This window comes from Oncorhynchus nerka, linkage group LG27, assembly GCF_034236695.1.
Source record: "Oncorhynchus nerka isolate Pitt River linkage group LG27, Oner_Uvic_2.0, whole genome shotgun sequence".
In the NCBI taxonomy this organism is placed as follows: Eukaryota; Metazoa; Chordata; class Actinopteri; order Salmoniformes; family Salmonidae; genus Oncorhynchus; species Oncorhynchus nerka.
This window is the reverse complement of record NC_088422.1, coordinates 23,396,358-23,419,528: the sequence shown is the minus strand read 5'-3', so window position 1 is coordinate 23,419,528 and position 23,171 is coordinate 23,396,358. Positions and strand designations below refer to the sequence as shown.

Below are 23,171 nucleotides of genomic sequence, written 5' to 3'. Positions count from 1 at the left end.
TTTTGTGAGTGTAATGTTTACTGTTCATTTTATTGTTTATTCCACTTTTATTTATTATCTATTTCACTTGCTTTGGCAATGTAAACAAATGTTTCTCATGCCAATAAAGTCCCTTAAATTGAAATTGAGAGAGAGAGAGAGAGAGAGAGAGAGAGAGATGAGCAATTCTTCATGGCTGACAGATTGAACAGCAGGTTCTACCACAAGGGAACTCTCCATTATGTCTCCTCCTGTTATGTCACAGTAGCTGCAGTACAGTATAGGTCTCCGTGACATCACAATACCTCTCCCCCTCCAACCATGCCATGTCTCTGTGACATCCATCACATCTCACCTTCCATTCTGTACAGAATATCACCCTATGTGAAATCACAATACCTAACAGACATGCCATGTGTCTCAAAGAAGCAATACCCCACCCCCCTCCTTCTTTTCTGTGTCACAAACCCCACCTCACATTTTCCATGTCACATGCCACGTCTGTATGACATCATAATACTCCCTCCCCATACTCCACTGTCTCTGTATTTTCTGGCTGATATGTTTAGTTGTTTATCTGACATGTTTAGTTGTGGCCAAGGGCAAGACACACACTGTCAGCACCACAGTGTCTCTCCTTACCGTCTCCTCTCCTTTCTACACATTGATTATTTACCAAAGACACTCATCTCTGGCCTCCCTAATAGCCATCTAGACCAAGCCCCTCTGCTGTGTCTAAAGGGATACAGTGTATGTCAAATGAATGTCAAAAGTTGACATTTTGGCATTTAAGCTAATCCTTATCCTAACCCTTTTCCTAACCTTAAACTATTTCTCCTGGCCTGCTATGTTAATTCTCCTAACCTGATTCTGACATAAGCTGTATACCATCTAGTCAATACCCCGTTCTGTTGTGGTTACTGTTCTGATGACCCTGCCATGGAGATGTGTATTAATAACCGTCACCTGTGACTCAGAGATGCCCTATGGCAAGTCAGTTGACTGGGTTTATAGCCTAACTACAGCAGGGGTTCTCAACCCTTTTGGGACTGGGGACCCCTTTTGTGATAGCATATTCATCAGGGACTCCCTCATAATCAGAACACAACTTGTGTGTGTGAAGGAAATTGCCTAAAAGTAGTTTTACTATAACACCTGCAGTTGATGGCTGGACAAACCAAGTCTCTGGCCTGAGAAAATAACATTTAAAAGTCCTCCCTCTTGGCATGAGAGAGAAAGTTTTCAAGCAGATTTCCTGCAGTTCTACACATTTTGTTATAGGGCAGAGATGGTTTTTATTGTTGCAGCTTTAAAGCTAATATTTTGCCATGACACAGATAGAGAACTTTGCAGTTTTAAAGCTTAAATTACAATGCATTTATGTAAAAAATAAATAAAAAACACACACATTTTGGGGCAATAGTATGGAGTTGACAAATTGATTATTTGTAGAGTACTGTGGATACCAATATCCCTGTGAGCCTCCCAGGCCCATGTTGCCCAGGGTTAAGAACATCAATTGTAGATGAATAACATCACACTGTATTACACACTTTAAACTTATTCCACAGATCCTTTGGCCAAAAGCAATTTAATACGTTGTTTAATCAGCGCATTTTTCCCTCGTCCTCTTTGTTCGCATAGTTTGCATTCAGTGTTCTCCCATTCATTTATATATAGCACACATGTACACACTGTATCCTGGTTGTCACGTGTATTATTATCAGTTATGCTTGGTGGTGCAGTGTGTGACATCAGGATAATAACTGACTCATGAGACACACATACAATACAGAGACTAACTCTTAATGAGAACAGTGTGTGTTGTGTATCTGAGTCCAGGTTTATAATTGGAAAGAGAAGGGAAAGGAGGATACCTAGCCAGTTGCACAACTGAATGCATTCAACAGAAATGTATCTTCCGCATTTAACCCAACCCCTCTGAATCAGAGAGGTGCGGGGAGCTGGCTTAATCGGTGTCCTCGGCGCCCTGGCAGCAGCTGTTATGGGGGTTAACTGCCTTGCTCAAGGGTAGAACACATTTTTCCACCTTGCCGGCTCAGAGATTCGAACAAGCAACATTTTGGTTACTGTCCCAATGCTCTAACCGCTAGGCTACCTGCCACCCTTGTTCAACGTGCTGCTAGGGTGTTAGTGTGGGGAACACGTCATTTATAGTGTGATATCAACTGGGGAGGGTTCAGCGCTGCTTTAACAACTATAACATAGAGACAGAAGGGGAGAGAGAGGGAGAGGGTGCAGAGAGCGGCCAGAAAGAGACAAACAGGACCGAAAGAGAAAAAGAAGACAGGAAGCTGGGTACAGCGTAATGAGGACAATATGTGTTCCCTTCACTCACTAATTAGGCACCAGTCCAAACTGGCACATTTTCCACCCTACGTGGCTGTCTGCCTCCCAGACCCTGCCTTTCAGCCTCCCAGACCCTGCCTTTCAGCCTCCCAGACCCTGCCTTTCAGCCTCCCAGACCCTGCCTTTCAGCCTCGCAGGCCCTGCCTTTCAGCCTCGCAGGCCCTGCCTTTCAGCCTCCCAGACCCTGCCTTTCAGCCTCGTAGGCCCTGCCTTTCAGCCTCCCAGACCCTGCCTTTCAGCCTCCCAGACCCTGCCTTTCAGCCTCCCAGACCCTGCCTTTCAGCCTCGCAGGCCCTGCCTTTCAGCCTCGCAGGCCCTGCCTTTCAGCCTCGCAGGCCCTGCCTTTCAGCCTCCCAGACCCTGCCTTTCAGCCTCGTAGGCCCTGCCTTTCAGCCTCCCAGACCCTGCCTTTCAGCCTCCCAGACCCTGCCTTTCAGCCTCCCAGACCCTGCCTTTCAGCCTCGCAGACCCTGCCTTTCAGCCTCGCAGGCCCTGCCTTTCAGCCTCCCAGACCCTGCCTTTCAGCCTCGCAGACCCTGCCTTTCAGCCTCGCAGGCCCTGCCTTTCAGCCTCCCAGACCCTGCCTTTCAGCCTCCCAGACCCTGCCTTTCAGCCTCCCAGACCCTGCCTTTCAGCCTCCCAGACCCTGCCTTTCAGCCTCCCAGACCCTGCCTTTCAGCCTCCCAGACCCTGCCTTTCAGCCTCCCAGACCCTGCCTTTCAGCCTCCCAGACCCTGCCTTTCAGCCTCCCAGACCCTGGCTTTCAGCCTCCCAGACCCTGGCTTTCAGCCTCCCAGACCCTGCCTTTCAGCCTCGCAGGCCCTGCCTCTTAAGGTATCGCTGTCTCATTACCTCTAAGGCCTCTCTGCCTCTCTGTCTCCTAGGCCCTGCCTCTCTGTCTCCTAGACCTGCCTCTCTGCTTCTCTGCCTCTCTGTCTCCTAGGCCCTGCCTCTCCGCCTCTCTGTCTCCTAGACCTGCCTCTCTGTCTTCTAGGACCTGCCTCTCTGCTTCTCTTCCTCTCTGTCTCCTAGGCCCTGCCTCTCTGTCTCCTAGACCTGCCTCTCTGCTTCTCTGCCTCTCTGTCTCCTAGGACCTGCTTCTCTGTCTCTGAGGCCCTACCTCTCTCTCTCTCTCTCTCTCTCTCTCTCTCTCTGTCTCCCAGGCCCTGCCTCTCTCTCTCTGTCTCCTAGACCTGCCTATCTGCTTATCTGCCTCTCTGCTTCTCTGCCTCTCTGTCTCCGATGCCCTACCTCTCTCTCTCTCTCTCTCTCTCTCTCTCTCTCTCTCTCTCTCTGTCTCCCAGGCCCTGCCTCTCTCTCTCTCTCTGTCTCTCTGTCTCTCTCTCTCTATCTCTCTCTGTCTCCCAGGCCCTGCCTCTCGCTCTCTCTCTCTCTCTCTCTCTCTCTCTCTCTCTCTCTCTCTCTCTCTCTCTGTCTCCCAGGCCCTGCCTCTCTCTCTCTCTCTCTCTCTGTCTCCCAGGCCCTGCCTCTCTCTCTCTGGCTCCCAATCCCTGCCTCTCTGTTTCTTGGGCTTTCTCCCAGGCCCTGCCTCTCTATCTGTCTATCTCTCTGGCTCCCAGGCCATGCCTAAGGCATGATTGTCAAGCAAATAACTGTCGGTCTCACGGTAATTGAGTGTTAATGAACATAAACACATTTAGCATCTCCTGGCTTCCGGATGCATATCATCCTTTATCGGTGTAATGCGGTCTGTGTGTAGCTTGTGTAGAGGAGTCAGGTGCAGGACAGCAGATATGAGTAAATAAATGTAATTTACTCAAAAATAGACAAATACTATACTAAATACTACTGTCCAGTGAGGGAGGAAGACCCGTCAGGAAGTACACCGACAGGTGCGACCACGGCCGTTGTGGAATGGGTAGGGGTTGTAACTTCCCTCTGGGTAGGTGCCTGGGCAGGTGCCTGGGAGCCTTGCACTGGGTGCACACAGAGCAGGAGGAAACATAAACCCTCACGTCCTTGGCCAAGGTGGACCACCAGTACTTCCCACTGAGGCAACGCACCGTCTGACCGATGCCAGGATGACCAGAGGAGGGTGACGTGTGGGCCCAATAGATCAAACGGTCGCGAAAAGCAGACGGAACGTACAGGCGCCCAGCTGGACACTGGGGGGGAGTGGGCTTTGTGCGTAACTCCCGCTCAATGTCCGCGTCCAGCTCCCACACCACAGGGGCCACCAGGCAGGAGGCCGGAGGCCGGAAGTATGGGATTGTGATCCATGGACCGCTCCTCTGTGTCATACATCCGGGACAGCGTGTCTGCCTTAGCGTTCCTGGAACCTGGTCTGTAGGACAGAGTGAAAACAAAACGGGTAAAAACATGGCCCACCTTGCCTTGAACCCTCGCCGCCCGGATGTACTCCAGATTGTGGTGGTCAGTCCAGATGAGAAAGGGGTGTTTAGCCCCCTCAAGCCAATGTCTTCACGCCTTCAGAGCCTTGACATCAGCCAACAGCTCCCGGTCCCCCACATCATAATTTCTCTCCGCCGGGATGAGCTTCTTCGAAAAGAAGGCACGGGGGCGTAGCTTTGGTGGCGTGCCTGAGCGCTGAGGGCGCAAGGCTCCTATCCCAGCCTCGGACGCGTCGACCTCCACTATGAATGCCAAAGAGGGATCCGGATGAGCCAGCACGGGAGCCGAGGTAAACAGAGCCTTCAGGTGACCAAATGCCCTGTCCGCCTCAGCTGACCACTGCAGCTGCACCGTTCCCCCTTTAGCAGTGAGGTAATGGGAGCAGCTACCTGACCAAAATCCCGGATAAACCTCCGGTAGTAGTTGGAAAACCCTAGAAACTGCTGCACTTCCTTTACCGTGGTGGGAGTCGACCAATTACGCACGGCTGAAATGCGGTCACTCTCCATCTCCACCCCTGAAGTGGAAATGCGGTACCCTAAGAAGGAGACGGACTGTTGGAAGAACAGACATTTCTCAGCCTTAACGTACAGGTCAAATCAAACCAAATCAAATTTTATTTGTCACACACATGGTTAGCAGATGTTAATGCGAGTGTAGCGAAATGCTTGTGCTTCTAGTTCCGACAATGCAGTAATAACCAACAAGTAATCTAGCTAACAATTCCAAAACTACTACCTTATAGACACAAGTGTAAGGGGATAAAGAATATGTACATAAAGATATATGAATGAGTGATGGTACAGAGCGGCATAGGCAAGATACAGTAGATGGTATTGAGTGCAGTATGTACATATGAGATGATTATGTAAACAAAGTGGCATAGTTAAAGTGGCTAGTGATACATGTATTACATAAAGATGCAGTAGATGATATAGAGTACAGTATATACATATACATATGAGATGAATAATGTAGGGTATGTAAACATTATATTAGGTAGCATTGTTTAAAGTGGCTAGTGATATATTTTACATCATTTCCCATCAATTCTCATTATTAAAGTGGCTGGAGTTGAGTTAGTGTGTTGGCAGCAGCCACTCAATGTTAGTGGTGGCTGTTTAACAGTCTGATGGCCTTGAGATAGAAGCTGTTTTTCAGTCTCTCGGTCCCAGCTTTGATGCACCTGTACTGACCTCGCCTTCTGGATGATAGCGGGGTGAACAGGCAGTGGCGCGGGTGGTTGTTGTCCTTGATGATCTTTATGGCCTTCGTGTGACATCGGGTGGTGTAGGTGTCCTGGAGGGCAGGTAGTTTGCCCCCGGTGATGCGTTGTGCAGACCTCACTACCCTCTGGAGAGCCTTACGGTTGTGGGCGGAGCAGTTGCCGTACCAGGCGGTGATACAGCCCGACAGGATGCTCTCGATTGTGCATCTGTAGAAGTTTGTGAGTGCTTTTGGTGACAAGCCGAATTTCTTCAGCCTCCTGAGGTTGAAGAGGCGCTGCTGCGCCTTCTTCACGATGCTGTCTGTGTGGGTGGACCAATTCAGTTTGTCTGTGATGTGTACGCCGAGGAACTTAAAACTTACCACCTTCTCCACTACTGTTCCATCGATGTGGATAGGGGGGTGTTCCCTCTACTGTTTCCTGAAGTCCACAATCATCTCCTTAGTTTTGTTGACGTTGAGTGTGAGGTTATTTTCCTGACACCACACTCCGAGGGCCCTCACCTCCTCCCTGTAGGCCGTCTCGTCGTTGTTGGTAATCAAGCCTACCACTGTTGTGTCGTCCGCAAACTTGATGATTGAGTTGGAGGCGTGCGTGGCCACGCAGTCGTGGGTGAACAGGGAGTACAGGAGAGGGCTCAGAACGCACCCTTGTGGGGCCCCAGTGTTGAGGATCAGCGGGGTGGAAATGTTGTTGCCTACCCTCACCACCTGGGGGCGGCCCGTCAGGAAGTCCAGTACCCAGTTGCACAGGGCGGGGTCGAGACCCAGGGTCTCGAGCTTGATGACGAGCTTGGAGGGCACTATGGTGTTAAATGCCGAGCTGTAGTCGATGAACAGCATTCTCACATAGGTATTCCTCTTGTCCAGATGGGTTAGGGCAGTGTGCAGTGTGGTTGAGATTGCATCGTCTGTGGACCTATTTGGGCGGTAAGCAAATTGGAGTGGGTCTAGGGTGTCAGGTAGGGTGGAGGTGATATGGTCCTTGACTAGTCTTTTTTATTTTATTTTTTTATTTCACCTTTATTTAACCAGGTAGGCTAGTTGACAACAGGTTCTCATTTGCAACTGTGACCTGGCCAAGACAAAGCATAGCAGTGTGAACAGACAACACAGAGTTACACATGGAGTAAACAATTAACAAGTCAATAACACAGTAGAAAAAAAGGGGAGTCTATATACATTGTGTGCAAAAGGCATGAGGAGGTAGGCGAATAATTACAATTTTGCAGATTAACACTGGAGTGATAAATGATCAGATGGTCATGTACAGGTAGAGATATTGGTGTGCAAAAGAGCAGAAAAGTAAATAAATAAAAACAGTATGGGGATGAGGTAGGTAAAAATGGGTGGGCTATTTACCGATAGACTATGTACAGCTGCAGCGATCGGTTAGCTGCTCAGATAGCAGATGTTTGAAGTTGGTGAGGGAGATAAAGGTCTCCAACTTCAGCGATTTTTGCAATTCGTTCCAGTCACAGGCAGCAGAGAACTGGAACGAAAGGCGGCCAAATGAGGTGTTGGCTTTAGGGATGATCAGTGAGATACACCTGCTGGAGCGCGTGCTACGGATGGGTGTTGCCATCGTGACCAGTGAACTGAGATAAGGCGGAGCTTTACCTAGCATGGACTTGTAGATGACCTGGAGCCAGTGGGTCTGGCGACGAATATGTAGCGAGGGCCAGCCGACTAGAGCATACAAGTCGCAGTGGTAGGTGGTATAAGGTGCTTTAGTGACTAAATGGATGGCACTGTGATAAACTGCATCCAGTTTGCTGAGTAGAGTGTTGGAAGCAATTTTGTAGATGACATCGCCGAAGTCGAGGATCGGTAGGATAGTCAGTTTTACTAGGGTAAGTTTGGCGGCGTGAGTGAAGGAGGCTTTGTTGCGGAATAGAAAGCCGACTCTTGACTTGATTTTCGATTGGAGATGTTTGAAATTAGTCTGGAAGGAGAGTTTACAGTCTAGCCAGACACCTAGGTACTTATAGATGTCCACATATTCAAGGTCGGAACCATCCAGGGTGGTGATGCTGGTCAGGCGTGCGGGTGCAGGCAGCGAACGGTTGAAAAGCATGCATTTGGTTTTACTAGCGTTTAAGAGCAGTTGGAGGCCACGGAAGGAGTGTTGTATGGCATTGAAGCTCGTTTGTAGGTTAGATAGCACAGTGTCCAAGGACGGGCCGGAAGTATATAGAATGGTGTCGTCTGCGTAGAGGTGGATCAAGGAATCGCCCGCAGCAAGAGCAACATCATTGATATATACAGAGAAAAGAGTCGGCCCGAGGATTGAACCCTGTGGCACCCCCATAGAGACTGCCAGAGGACCGGACAGCATGCCCTCCGATTTGACACACTGAACTCTGTCTGCAAAGTAATTGGTGAACCAGCCAAGGCAGTCATCCGAAAAACCGAGGCTACTGAGTCTGCCGATAAGAATATGGTGATTGACAGAGTCGAAAGCCTTGGCAAGGTCGATGAAGATGGCTGCACAGTACTGTCTTTTATCGATGGCGGTTATGATATCGTTTAGTACCTTGAGCGTCTCTCAAAGCACTTCATAATGACGGAAGTGATTGCTACGGAGCGGTAGTCGTTTAGCTCAGTTACCTTAGCTTTCTTGGGAACAGGAACAATGGTGGCCCTCTTGAAGCATGTGGGAACAACAGACTGGGATAGGGATTGATTGAATATGTCCGTAAACACACCAGCCAGCTGGTCTGCGCATGCTCTGAGGGCGCGGCTGGGGATGCCGTCTGGGCCTGCAGCCTTGCGAGGGTTGACACGTTTAAATGTTTTCCTCACGTCGGCTGCAGTGAAGGAGAGTCCGCATGTTTTAGTTGCGGGCCGTGTCAGTGGCACTGTATTGTCCTCAAAGCGGGCAAAAAAGTTATTTAGTCTGCCTGGGAGCAAGACTTCCTGGTCCGTGACGGGGCTGGTTTTCTTTTTGTAATCCGTGATTGACTGTAGACGATGCCACATACCTCTTGTGTCTGAGCCGTTGAATTGAGATTCTACTTTGTCTTAGCTTGTTTGATTGCCTTGCGGAGGGAATAGTTACACTGTTTGTATTCGGTCATGTTTCCGGTCACCTTGCCCTGATTAAAAGCAGTGGTTCGGGCTTTCAGTTTCACGCGAATGCTGCCATCAATCCACGGTTTCTGGTTTGGGAATGTTTTAATCGTTGCTATGGGAACGACATCTTCAACGCACGTTCTAATGAACTCGCTCACCGAATCAGCGTATTCGTCAATGTTGTTGTCTGACGCAATACGAAACATATCCCAGTCCACGTGATGGAAGCAGTCTTGGAGTGTGGAATCAGATTGGTCGGACCAGCGTTGAACAGACCTCAGCGCGGGAGCTTCTTGTTTTAGTTTCTGTCTGTAGGCAGGGAGGCAGGGATCAACAAAATTGAGTCGTGGTCAGCTTTTCCGAAAGGAGGTCATGCTCCAACAGTCGACCAAGCACCCTGCGCCCTGCGGGGACACATGCTCGACGCATGTAGCAGAGTGTACCACTCGTCCCCCTCCCGGATATGCACCAGGTTGTAAGCGCTCCTGAGATCCAATTTTGTGAAGAAGCACGCCCCGTACATTGACTCGATCGCACTGGCGATGAGAGGCAGCGGGTAGCTGTACCTCACAGTGATCTGATTGATACCCCGATAGTCAATAAACGGGCCCAGACCTCCATCCTTCTTCTTCACATAAAAGAAACTCGAGGAGGCAGGTGAAGTGGAGGGCCGAATGTATCCCTGCCCCAGGGATTCGGAGACATATGTTTCCATAGCCGCCGTCTCCTCCTGTGACAGAGGATACACGTGACTCCTGGGAAGTGCTGCGTCTACCAGGAGATTTATCGCACAATACCCCCCGTCGATGGGGTGGTTATTGAGTCGCCTTCTTCTTATGGAAGGCGAGAGCCAAACCGGCATATTCTAAGTGGATGAGCACGTTGGAGACCTGGTCTGGACTTTCCACCGTAGTCGCACCGATGGAAACCCCCACACACCTCCCTGAGCTCTTTCGTGACCACCCCTTGAGAGCCCTCTGTTGCCACGAAATAGTGGGGTCATGACAGGCCAACCAGGGTAAGCCCAGCACCACAGGAAACACAGGAGAATGAATAAGGAAGAGACTGATTCTCTCCTTGTGACCCCCCTGCGTAACCATGCTTAGTGGTGCGGTGGCCTCTCTAATCAGCCCTGACCCTAATGGTCGACTATCTAGGGCGTGCACAGGGAAAGGCATATCCACAGGAACAAGGGGAATCCCTAAACTACGGGCAAATGCACGGTCAATAAAATTCCCAGCTGCGCCTGAATCTACGAGCGCCTTATGCTGGGAATACGGGGAAAACTCAGGAAATTTAATAAACACATGTGAGCAACAGGGGGCTCTGGGTGAGCCTGATGACGACTCACCTGGGGTGGCACAATAGTGCCCTGCCTGCTGCCTCGACTCCCTGAGGAACCCCCCCAGCACCGACCAGTTGTGTGCCCTCTGCAGCCACAGATGGTGCAGGGAATGGCTCCTCCTCCGGTCGCCCTAAGTGCAGCATCTCCCAGCTCCCTGGCATCCGGCAGCCGTCCCATCATACTCTCTCGGGTGAAGGAGGGGTGGACAGTGGGTCCTGCTGTAGTGGGGCTGGTGGAGACGCTGGACGACCTCATTACAGAATTACTCACCAAGAATGGAGTTAGCAGGAGCAAACGCCCTCCCTATGGCGATAGAGCAGCACACGACCATATTGCAACGTCTGGGCACCGCCATGGATCCCCACCATGGATCGCCTCCTCCTCTCTCATTGGGAGAGAGAATGAGGTGATCCATGGCGGTGATCCAGGGCCGTGATTCATGGCGGTGCCCAGACATTGCAATATGGTCGCGTGCTGCTGGACGCGCTCCTCTATCGCCATAGGGAAGGCGTCTGCTCCTGCTGACTCCATTCTTGGTGAGTAATTCTGTAATGAGGTCTGTGTGTAGCTTGTGTAGAGGAGTCAGGCGCAGGAAACATACTCACATAAACATAATTTACTCAAAAATAGACAAATACAATACAATAAAGCGAGCCCACATAACGGACCGTATTACATAAAAACAATTACTCACAAACAAACATGGGGGAACAGAGGGTTAAATAATGAACAAGTAATTGGATAATTGAAATCAGGTGTGTAAGACAAAGACAAAACAAATGGAAAATGAAAAGTGGATCGGCGATGGCTAGAAGGCCGGTGACGTTGACCGCCGAACGCCGCCCGAACAAGGAGAGGGACCGACTTTGGCGGGAAGTCGTGACAATCGGTGCTGTGGTATTGCATAGTAACAAACATATTCATCTACGACTTAGGAAACATGTTGTTATAAAAAAAATGTACATTAAACGAAACTACAATTTGAAATAATTACAACTTCTTTTGAATGTAAACATGTAACAGAAGCGGTTGCCTTATTATCTATGCAAAAAGTGCACTGTGAACCATTGTACATGGTCCTTGAATGATTATTTTTTTATAAAATAGGGTGTATGTTTTCTGGAGAACAAAAGAGTTTAACCAAAATATTAATCTGAATGCACAGAACGTCACTGTGGGCCATGCAATATTCATGGTGAGTCACTGTAGGCCATGCTATATTTATGTTGAGTCACTGTAGGCCATGCAATATTTATGTTGAGTCACTGTGGGCCATGCAATATTTATGTTGAGTCACTGTGGGCCATGCAATATTTATGTTGAGTCACTGTAGGCCATGCGATATTTATGTTGAGTCACTGTAGGCCATACAATATTTATGTTGAGTCACTGTAGGCCATGCAATATTCATGTTGAGTCACTGTGGGCCATGCAACATTCATGTATAAGTCACTGTGGGCCATGCAATATTCATGTATAAGTCACTGTGGGTCTTGCTCTGCATTAATGAGAGAAATTACACTTTCTGTATCCTGCCAATGCTTTGAACTTTGGCACAAGTGGTGTGAGAGCCACTCGGAAACACTGGTGCAGTAGTTCATTGGTGAGCCTGTTGCGGTGTTTGTTTGTAATAAAGTTCATAGTGGAGAAGGCTGATTCACAGCTGTATGTGGAGCCAAACATGGCCAGGATGTATGGTGCCAAAAGGGACATCAGCTGCAGGCACCATCATTCCCCAGAAAGTTACAGGGTCACAATCACCAGCCTGCTCCTTCAAAGACACATTTTCTTGCAGCTTAATCAACTCCATTTGCTGTGATGTAACATCTACCCATCTGAAGATCAGTTTTGCTTCTTCTGACAACCTTGTCACATTTGTGACCAAGAAGGGGTTCTGGATGATCAGCAACAGTTCTCTTCCAACAAAAGTGAGCCTTGAAGTTCTCCATAAGCTTCTGGATGAAATCAACATGGTTGGGAACATCTTTGTCTCCCTGCGTTTGCACCAGAAGATTGGAGAAGAGGGCAATTTCTCCCTGGGGATCATTCTTTGACTGCTGTTATCATATCACTGTGTTGTCCCATCACTGCAGCTTAACATTCAGTTTATTAAGGTGTGATGTAATGTCTGTCAAAAATGCAATTGTTTCCATCTTCTCCTCATCTTCCAAAAACTCAGAAAACCAAGTTGCCTTTTCACCCTTTTGCTCTGATAAGAAAGCTTTGATGACCTCCTGAATGGCCCAAAAGCGTTCCAAAACCCTGCCTTTGCTGAGCCATCTGACATTGTTGTGCTGTAGTAAGTCATCAAAACTGGCATTGACCTCTATCAGAATGCCTCGTAGCAGGCGGTGTTGTAGGGATGATGTTGCTCTTAAAACGTTGATGAGTTTCATCATCATTGTTATGACCTCAGAATACTATTTTCCCAAACTGGCACACAGGACAGATTGATGGATGATGCAGAGATATGATGTCAGGTCAGGGTGGTCCTCTTTTAAATGTGCAACCAGTCCCCTCCCTCTTCCTGTCATGGCTGGAGCTCCATCTGTGGTGATGGAGACCTCTGACTTCAGATCTATCCCCTGTCTGTCAGCATCCCTTTTATGGCCTCATGGATATCCTCTCCCCATGTGTGTGCTTCTAGATTTGCAAAAACTAACAGCTTCTCACTGAATCCTTTCTTTGTTTTGTTATAAAATCTGACAACCACCAGAAGCTGGGTGTTATCCGTGTTTTCTGTTGATTCATCCACAACTAATGAAATGCACGGTGCATTCTGAAGGTCCTCATCAAGTTGTGAAGTTAAATCTTCAGCTAATATTTTAGTTCTCCTCATTGCCGTGGAACCTGACAGTGGGATCTGTTTGATCTTTTCCATGAGCTCATGTTTTTGGGTGTTTTCCCAAAACCCAAGCTATCCTCATTGGACACTCCATTGCACGTGGTTGGGGTGTCAGTGAATTGACAAGGACTTTGGTTGAACTATCATATTGGGATTTGAGTTGGTAATCTTGTTTGTTCTCACCTCTGTGTTCAGGGGATACTTTCTTTTTTTCTTAAAAAAAGAATGTTGCCCCCTTTTCACCCCAATTTCATGGTATCCAATTGTTAGTAGTTACTATCTAGTCTCATCGCTACAACTCCCGTACGTGCTCGGGAGAGATGAAGGTCGAAAGCCATGCGTAAGCCATGCCACGTAAGCCACACAACCCAACACAGTGCACATCCAACCCAGAAACCAGACGCACCGGGCGTCGGAGGAAACACCGTGCACCTGGCGACCTGGTTAGCGTGCACTGCGCCCAGCCCGCACTGCGCCCAGCCCGCCACAGGAGCTAGTGCGTGATGAGACAAGGATATCCCTACCGGCCAAGCCCTCCCTAACCCGCTGGGCCAATTGTGCGCCGCCCCATGGACCTCTCGGTCGCTGCCGGCTGCGACAGAGCCAGGACTCAAACCCAGAGTCTCTGGTTGCACAGCTAGCACTGCAATGTAGAGCCCTAGACCACTGCACCACCCAGGAGGCCCTGTTCAGGTACACATTGGTTTTGTGCTAGTTGCGGGGAGAATGAATAAATACTGTTCCGTCCACTCGTCTTTGAATGAATATATGGTTTTCAGAGTCAACTTTTCTTTTTTTAGAACAATCCATATTAACAAAGATACTGGTAACTAAGCTGCTTCTATCTGTAATATTTGCATAGATGTCAGCGTGATTCGAGGGACAATAGAGTGATGAGTACCAGGCAGTTAGCAAGTTTGGTAGGCTATTAATGACCATCAGCAGCATCAGAGATTGGAGAAGCTTAATTTCCATGACTAAACGGTCACATGGAATTTGACTGCCTTCGTAACTAGTGACTGCCGGTGTGGCAGTAATATGGTCACCACAACAGCCCTAGCTATGCCTCTCAGCCGCTCTGCCTCTCAGGCTCTGCCTCCCAGGCCCTGCCTTTCAGCCTCTCTCTCTCCCAGGCCCCGCCTCTCAGCCTCTCAGGTTCTGCCTCCCAAACCTTGCCTCTCTGTCTCTCTGTCTCGTAGGTCCTGCCTCTCAGCCTCTCTGTCACCCAGGCCCTGCCTCTCAGCCTCTCTGTCTCCCAGGTCCTGCCTCTCAGGCTCTGCCTCCCGGGCCCCTCATCCCCTCTGCCTCCCAGGCCCTGTCTCTCAGCCTCTCTGATCAATTAGGGTCACTAACTAGTTTGGAACTCCTCTCACCTCATTGTCTAGGTCTTAATTGGATACAAATTGAAAGGAGAAACCAAAAACACTCTGTCCTCCTTGGAAGGAGTTTGACACCCCTGCTCTAAGGCCTACAGTATCTGCCTCTCTATCCTTTGCTTCCTAGGCCCTGTCTCTCTGCCTCCAAAGCCCTTTGCAGACACCAACTGGAATATCGCAGAGTACCCTGCCGAATACACCACTTGTCCCTTTAGTCAAAGCAGCTAGTGCCTTCATAACAACAAAATAAACAAACATTATCAACATGCAAAAAGCAAACCTCTATAACACCATAAGCATGCATAAAAACTTATTTACATGCAACATAAATGATTATTCCATTAGATTACAGTTAACGAAACGCTTAATCCAGTATAAATTAACGTATCGAATTTATTATACAAGATTTTAACATTCTATAGCTCAACGGCAGAGTCATGTCTGAAGTGTAAAACTACTAATGGCCCAATAATTTATGCCTTCTGGGAATGTTATAAAATCCAAAGTTATGGATGTCAGAAGTATTGCAATGTAAATTTACTTTCAATTCGTCTGTCTGTATATTTCAAGACATGTCATATGAGGGTGTAGTGAGATCCCCGATGATGGGTTGGACAATACTCTTCTCATCAATTATCTTTCAAAAAAAGCTTATACTCAAAAACTGGAAATCAGCTCCATCGTTCACGCAATGGAACATGCTTTATTATCTAAAAATGTAAAGAGTGTGGGCGACGGAGAGAAACAAAATAGTACAGTTTGAGAACATGTGACAGAAAGTGATGCGGGCGCCGGAGATAAGAGTGGGGGAGTAGTGGGTCTGGGTAGGGCTGATGTTTGTATTTGTATGAAAATGAAATAATAATAATAATGATGAATACAAAAATAGATTAGAAAACAATGATTTTTATTGAATAAACGTGACTCTGTAAACATAGTGTCGGCTAACTAGCTAGAGTGGGAAAGTTAGCTGATCCGGCTGTTGGACGTACTGCTGGCGTTTCACCACACAGACTACGTTCATGCAATGTTACTGTTTACTGCATTGTTGAGTTTAGAGCAAGAAAGGCATTTCACTCTATTTGTGCACGTGACAAAACTTGAAACTTGAATTTTTTTGATGGTTTATATTTGGGATCGTGTTTTACAGCTCTGTCATTATTAGCACTTTATTAGATTAAAAATATATATTTGACATGTGTAAAGTCTACACAGAGGGCCAGAGATAATTACAGAAACCTGTGATAATCTGAAGTACCCAAAAAGGCCACTAGAACATGTCACCTGATAACATTTGATTTATTCCTTGAAAGTGACCAAAATGCAGGTAGTTTACTGGTAAACTTCAAAAGTTTTCAGTGATATACCCTCTCTGTGCAACCCTACCCAGGGGGAACATAGTGTAGGCAGCAGGCCCTGATACACAGAAGGTTGGTGGCACCTTCATTTGGGGGGACGGGCTCGTGGTAATGGCTGGAGAGGAATGAGTGGAATGGTATCTAATACATCAAGCGCATGGTTACCATGTATTTGACCCCAGTCCATTTACACAGCTCCAGACATTATTATGAGCTGTCCTCCCCTCAGCAGCCTCCACTCTACTATACTTTGCAATTGTGAATGCCTGTGTGTCTGAATGACCCTGGTATTATGAAAGGAGCAGGAAGATGGGAGAAAATACTTAAATGATACACCACAGTGGAATCGCTATATATGAATGTGTGACTTGATTGCAGTCCTTTTTCGTTAGTGGCATTTTAATAAGCTTGCTGAATCTCATGACATGTTAAATATTTGTGCAACCACATGGTTCTATTAGGGAATCCTACAGTTAGACACAGATTGAATCAGTGGCCATTTTTGATGTAATGTATTTCAATCAATAGGAATGTTCAATCAAAGTCCAGAATCTGCCATTGGATTTCATTCTAAAGTTCCAGGGAGACGCTCTTCATCCGGGTGGTAGAGGGAATATGATGTTCAGGGCAGACAGAGTGCATAATGTGCTGTACCCATCCATAGCCACAACAACATGTCATCAATATACACAGTGATGAGCACAGAATCAGCTGACCCAGTCCACTCAGCTCACACTGTTCCCTTCACCACACACACAAGCACGCATGCACGGAAGCACACACGTTATCACCACAGCTTTTCTCACCACATAGCTGACAGTGGTGATTACGATGATGATGATGTGTCTGGTGCTACACGGAGGGGGATCACTTCAACTGGAGGATTAGGTTTAGTTACCCAGGTAACAGGTCAGGTAACCCTGGGTGACAGGTGTAATCCCTGGAGTGAGGACATCTGGGGGGACACTAAGGAGCGGTGACATCACAGTGGGATTACGTCATTGTCCCAGGTGGTGGCGGTGACCCAATGAGTCAATGTCTTTATCAGAGCTGTGTGACTCACCAATACAGCTGCAGTACTGGCCTGAGATACAGTTGCCACATAAAGGCTTTTGGATATTTGAGAGAATGATTAGAATCCTAAATAACCTGCCCAGTGTTCTTTAAAGTAGAAATGAACAAAAAGTCAATCAGACATCCAGTGTTTCAAACAGCCACACTGGTTAATGATTATGTCTAATGTTTCTTCTCTCTCCCTCTGGTTGTTGTGTGACAGTTTCGATGTGGACAACGGCACATCGTCGGGGCGCAGCCCACTGGACCCCATGGCCAGCCCGGGGTCTGGGCTCATACTGCAGGGCAACTTTGTCCACAGTCAGCGGAGAGAGTCCTTCCTCTACCGCTCCGACTCGGACTATGACCTGTCACCCAAGTCCATGTCCAGAAACTCCTCCATCGCCAGTGACATGTGAGTGTTTCTTTCTCCAGCTGCCTCTCTGTTCACGCTCAGTCTCACACTCTCTCTCTTGTTCTATTTCAGTCAATCATAGCTCACCTAATGCCGCCCCTCATCCACATACACACATTATCTTTCTACACATGCATTACTATTTATCTCACTGAAGAGATGGAGTGTTTTCATAGGGGTTATTTAACTTGATAGCTGTCTGTCAGTGTGCTTGTTGTCCCTCCCCAGGCCACTGTTTGTTTGAGGTGTCATGTTTCTATTGTAAGCCTGTTTCCCTCAGCAGTAGGGGAAAGCAAATCGTATACTTGTAGGACAGCTAGCTGTAGTACCCTGAGTGTGAACCTTGAGAATGTAAAGGCCTTGCATTCTTCAGTTAGTTTGGTGATCACATTAGAAGGCTCTATTTTTAGCTATGTATTGTCCTAAATTGCTTCACTTACTACAACAACTATAGATTGCCTTTGGGTCACCAACTTACTCATTATCCCCAAGGTGACCAAATCAATACACACACATCTAAGGTTTCCAATGTGCTTCAGTTTAATTTCTGCCTCTCTTCTAGCTTTAGTAACGGACACACATGTAACTTGAACAGTGAACACAGAGACAGAGACAGAGAGAGACACAGAGAGAGACACAGACAGAGACACAGAGATTAGTTACCATTAAAGTATATTAGTATAGAGCTGTGTAACCATCAACCATCTGCCCCTTACCAAGATGACTATCCAGTTACGCTCAAACAGGAAATGATGTATTGACTGGAGACAGTGTATCTCCATTCAGTCTGTAGTAAGGCAGTAACCATATCCCTCCTGTTTCTCCCTGTCACTAGGTATGAGTCCCAAATGGTACCCTATTCCCCATGTAGTGCACTACTATTGTTTACCCACATAGGGCTCTTGTCAAAAGTAGTGCAGTGTATGGAGAATAGGCTGCCATTCTGGACGCACCCTAAGATTGTGGCTGAATGACCCTGCCTTAGCCTAACCCACCTATCAGAATACCACACTAAAATCACCCTGCCTCTCTAAATGGTATTGATCACAAGCCAGCTCCTCGCCAGGCTCTATGTTACATGATGTTCATAGTCCCTTTACTTTTCCCAGTTGACACATCCAGACCGACTTACAGGAGCAATTAGGGTTAAGTGCCTTGCTCAAGGGCACATGGACATATTTTTCACCTAGTTCACGCAGGGATTCAAACCAGCAACCTTTCGGTTAGTGGCCCAACACTCTTAACCACAAGGCTACCAGCTAACCCATTTGCCATGCAGTGTTAGATGTTTGTTTAGTATTTTTTTATTGGTATTTAGTTTTTTTCCTTGTCACATACAGTACACCGGATAGGTGCAGTGAAGTGTGTTGTTTTACAGGATCAACCATAGTAGTTACTCTGGGGGCCAACTGTTACTCTGGAGGCCAACTGTTACTCTGGGGGCCAACTGTTACTCTGGAGGCCAACTGTTACTCTGGGGGCCAACTGTTACTCTGGGGGCCAACTGTTACTCTGGGGGCCAACTGTTACCCTGTGGGCCAACTGTTACTCTGGGGGCCAACTGTTACTCTGGAGGCGAACTGTTACTCTGGGGGCCAACTGTTACTCTGGGGGCCAACTGTTACTCTGGGGGCCAACTTTTACTCTTGGGGCCAACTGTTACTCTGGAGGCCAACTGTTACTCTGGGGGCCAACTGTTACTCTGGGGGCCAACTGTTACTCTTGGGGCCAACTGTTACTCTGGAGGCCAACTGTTACTCTGGGGGCCAACTGTTACTCTGGGGGCCAACTGTTACTCTGGGGGCCAACTGTCACTCTGGAGGCCAACTGTTACTCTGAGGGCCAACTGTTACTCTGGAGGCCAACTGTTACTCTGAGGGCCAACTGTTACTCTGGGGATTATCATTGATGTACAGTAAAATTAGAAACCGATGTCTTTGCTATCTAACACTGACATGAATCCCATACACAGTATATTGGACTAAATGACTTGGTTTTCTAGGGAAACAAACATAGGGAACATAGATGTCTCTAAGGAAATAATTTGCTGACAGAATCTTATTGAAATTTCTTTGGTGCCTCTATGTAAACAGTTCTGTCTGCAGATAAAAAATAAATAAATCCTGCCGGGTACTAGCTAACACAAACCAGTGTTAGGGGCTGGAGACAGGAGGAGAGGGAAGCTGGAATGCAACCTCTAACCTAATCTCTCTCTCTCTCTCTCTCCCTCCCTCCCCACTCGTTCTCTCTCTCTCACGCTCTCTCTCAATTCAATTTAAGGGGCTTTATTGGCATGTGAAACATCTCTCTATCTCTCTCCCTCTCCCTCTCTCTCTTTCGCTTGTCCTCTTTTTCAAGCTCTGTAAAAGTATTTTCCCCTTTACTGAAAAGGTACGATATAGAAGAATGTTATGGAGAAATAGAGGATTGAGACGCCTCTGTAATAGTTTACTAGTTTACTTCTATGACCATAACTACTACTGCTGCTAATGAAATGCCAGTGATACAATAGTGTACACAACCTTGGAACAGGTGATTTTTCTTCATGTCTATTTCTTCCTCCCATTCCCGCCCTCCCTCTTTCTCTAAGTTCAGAGGGCAGTGTTAGTGGCACATTCCACTCTAGTCTCCTAGGATGACAGGGCATGATGCCACCCCCTTACTTTGTGCCCTCAGACTTGTGGCAGCACAGGAAGTAGGTGGGGATTGGGGGAGAAAGTGAGGAGGGGTTGGGGGGATTGCACACTGTTTTACACCCACAGGAATCTAGGGAGACAGTAACTTAGAAGGAGAGGAGGAAATAGTTTTCTTGCGGTCATTGTGACCAGTGTCAGAATTTAGGAGCTGCCATGCGAGTCATAGGCAGGTTTTTCAGAGAACCGGGGGGTCCACTCTATTGGCATGTTCCTGGCTCGTGGTAAAAAGTGAAAGTGCATAGAGTCCATGAAGAAGCAGATATGTTTATAGATATATCCATAATATAGCCTAGTAGACTTGCCATATATCCATGCTACACGTACTGCCATAACATGGCTGGAGTCATTTCCTCTTTGTCACCGAGCGGGCGGAAATGTGGAAATTTGAAGGTCATGTTTAGATCTGTGTATAAAAGTGTGTCCAGGTGTGTCAAAAAATTAAATGGAACCTCTCTTTATCTTGTTCTCTTTTTGCAGTCATGGCGACGATATGATTGTAACACCATTTGCACAGGTGAGCAATGGCACACATGCTAAACAAGTTGTATCGGGTTGTTTTGCTGGCTAATTCCTTGGGGAAACCACAGTAGAGTATGTTATCATGATATTGTGCAATAGACACAGGCCCATTGTTCAATCACTGTTCAAATGTGTGAGATTATTTTGAGGGTTTTAATGTTAATCTGTCCTGATCTCCTTCAGGTTCTGGCCAGTCTAAGAACTGTACGAAATCATTTTGCTGCATTAAGCAATTGTTCACAAGACAGAGCGTCCAACAAGTAAGTCCTCGGAAGCATACAGTGTATTTACTGCTGTGTAGTAGTTGAAAGCAAGGCACCCAAATAACCCATTTATTGCCAAATATTACTGTTGTTTTAATTTTTTGGGACTATATATGTATTTATATGATGATATCGCAAAATGAAGTCTCCTGCTATGGTGTTTTGTTAAAAATGGCTTCAGTATTCCCCATACCATCTCCCTTTGGTCTGCGCGCTATACCGCCAGGCACTTGCTGCATTTACACAATGTGGTGGAGAAGACGTGAATGTCACTGCTTTGCTGTAGTTCTCCCCCTACTGTTCTTGACTGGGACTACAACAACACTCAGTAAAGGTGCCCCCCTACCATATTGCTCCAGTTCAACGTGAGATCTGTGATGAATGAGGACTGATTCAGCTGAACAGGGAACGTTGCAGTATATTGACCTCTGTTAGTGAGACAAAGAGGGGGGAAAAGAGAGGGGGAAGATAGATAGGAGGAGAGATAGGAGGATAGGGCAGTAGTATTGTTTTGGGAGGAGATGTATCAATGTGTGTTTTGTTTCTCCCCACACCAGGAGATCACCCATGTGTAATCCACCACCCATCACCAAGACCACCTTCACAGGTACGCTGATAGTCTTTAAGTGTGGTCTTTGTGTATGTCAGTGTGTGTGTGTGTGTGTGTGTGTGTGTGTGTGTGTGTGTGTGTGTGTGTGTGTGTACTGTATGAATATGTTGATACAATTGAAAGGAGGGAGAGAAAATGCTCTACCATTCTACAGCAATATTGTCCATTCTATTAGCTGTGGAAAAGGCAAGAGGCCTTGATGATGGTGTCATCGCATTCTGATATGACAGATGGGGGATGGGAACTGTCAGACCAGAGACGGAGGATGATGACACAGACATCTTTTAGGGGGAGCCAAACAATAGGACACTGGATAAAAGCCATCCATGTTTAGAATAGATACGCCTCTAGCTACAGTATAGCACAATGGGAACCAAAAACCATATAGGCTGCAGGACAGTGGTTAGCAACCCTGGTACAGTACGACCAGCAGGACTGTTTGACTTGTGGTTCATCTGTCTGTCTGTCTGTCTGCCTGTCTGTCTGTCTGTCTGTCTGTCTGTCTGTCTGTCTGTCTGTCTGTCTGTCTGTCTGTCTGCCTGCCTGTCTGCCTGTCTGTCTGTCTGTCTGTCTGTCTGTCTGTCTGTCTGTCTGTCTGTCTGTCTGTCTGTCTGTCTGCCTGTCTGCCTGCCTGCCTGTCTCTCTGTCTGTCTGTCTGTCTGTCTGTCTGTCTGTCTGTCTGTCTGTCTGTCTGTCTGTCTGTCTGTCTGTCTGTCTGTCTGTCTGTCTGTCTGTCTGCCTGTCTGTCTGTCTGTCTGTCTGCCTGTTTGTCTGTCTGTCTGTCTGTCTGTCTGTCTGTCTGTCTGTCACTCAGCCTTTTGTGTAAAGGCTTCTGTGCCCAAGTGCTGTCAGGCGCCATGCTCCATCCCCTGACTGATAGCTCATAGCCAGTCCCTACATTCCACACAGCCCTGTGGGATCCTGCTAGCATCATGTCGCTACATTCCACACAGCCCTATGGGATCCTGCTAGCATCAGGTCGCTGCTGTACGTCTGTGGCTGTGCTTAGCAGGACAGTGTGGCCCCTCACCTTTAACTACCCACTGTAGCAGTGACCTGGGTATACAGTGATAGGAGGTCAGTAGAATGACATCTAAATCAGTGTGTTTAACTAACACACCATGAAAGGGACTGGGAATTCACAAGCAATGTACTTAATTACCCTTAATTACCCAGCGCCAACCAACAGAACAGTGAAATGACAATATCAAATTAGCTTTCATATTGTACTGTAATCTATAAGATACAGATTGTGGGTAGCCTTTGTCAAAGAGGAGAGGAGAGTCGTCCACTTTTTCTTCAGCATAGGGCTTCTCTCTCAGGTGTTTTTAGGGAGAGGCGACAGGGAGAGGCGACAGGGATAGAAGCCCAGTGGACCAGAAGAGATCTGTTCTTGAAGGGCTCCTCTCCTTGCCCTCTAGCACTATGTACGGCTGGCAGTTTGGCAGGGTGAGCAGCCAACCGTGGTAGTAGGTCCCATGTTCTGTTAGTTGGTCCTGTAGTAGGGCCTATACTCTGTTAGTTATTCCCATACTCTGTTAGTAGGTCCCATTCTCTGGTAGTAGATCTTGTAGTAGGTCCCATACTCTGTTAGTAGGTATTGTAGTAGGTCCCATACTCTGTTAATAGGTCATGTTGTAGGTCCCATACTCTGTCAATAGATCCCA

The 23,171-nt window shown here is 47.4% G+C and overlaps 1 protein-coding gene across 1 annotated transcript in view; it reads left to right on the top strand.

Moving 5' to 3' along the window:
* The window catches only part of LOC115111384 (3',5'-cyclic-AMP phosphodiesterase 4D-like), a 49,278-nt gene that overhangs the window by 4,754 nt on the left and 21,353 nt on the right, over positions 1-23,171 (top strand). Inside the window, exons 2-5 of the mRNA XM_029637382.2 lie at positions 17,225-17,416; positions 20,590-20,626; positions 20,815-20,891; positions 21,452-21,501. Coding sequence (XP_029493242.2) covers positions 17,225-17,416; positions 20,590-20,626; positions 20,815-20,891; positions 21,452-21,501 — 356 coding nt within the window. The remainder of the gene's footprint in view (positions 1-17,224; positions 17,417-20,589; positions 20,627-20,814; positions 20,892-21,451; positions 21,502-23,171) is intronic.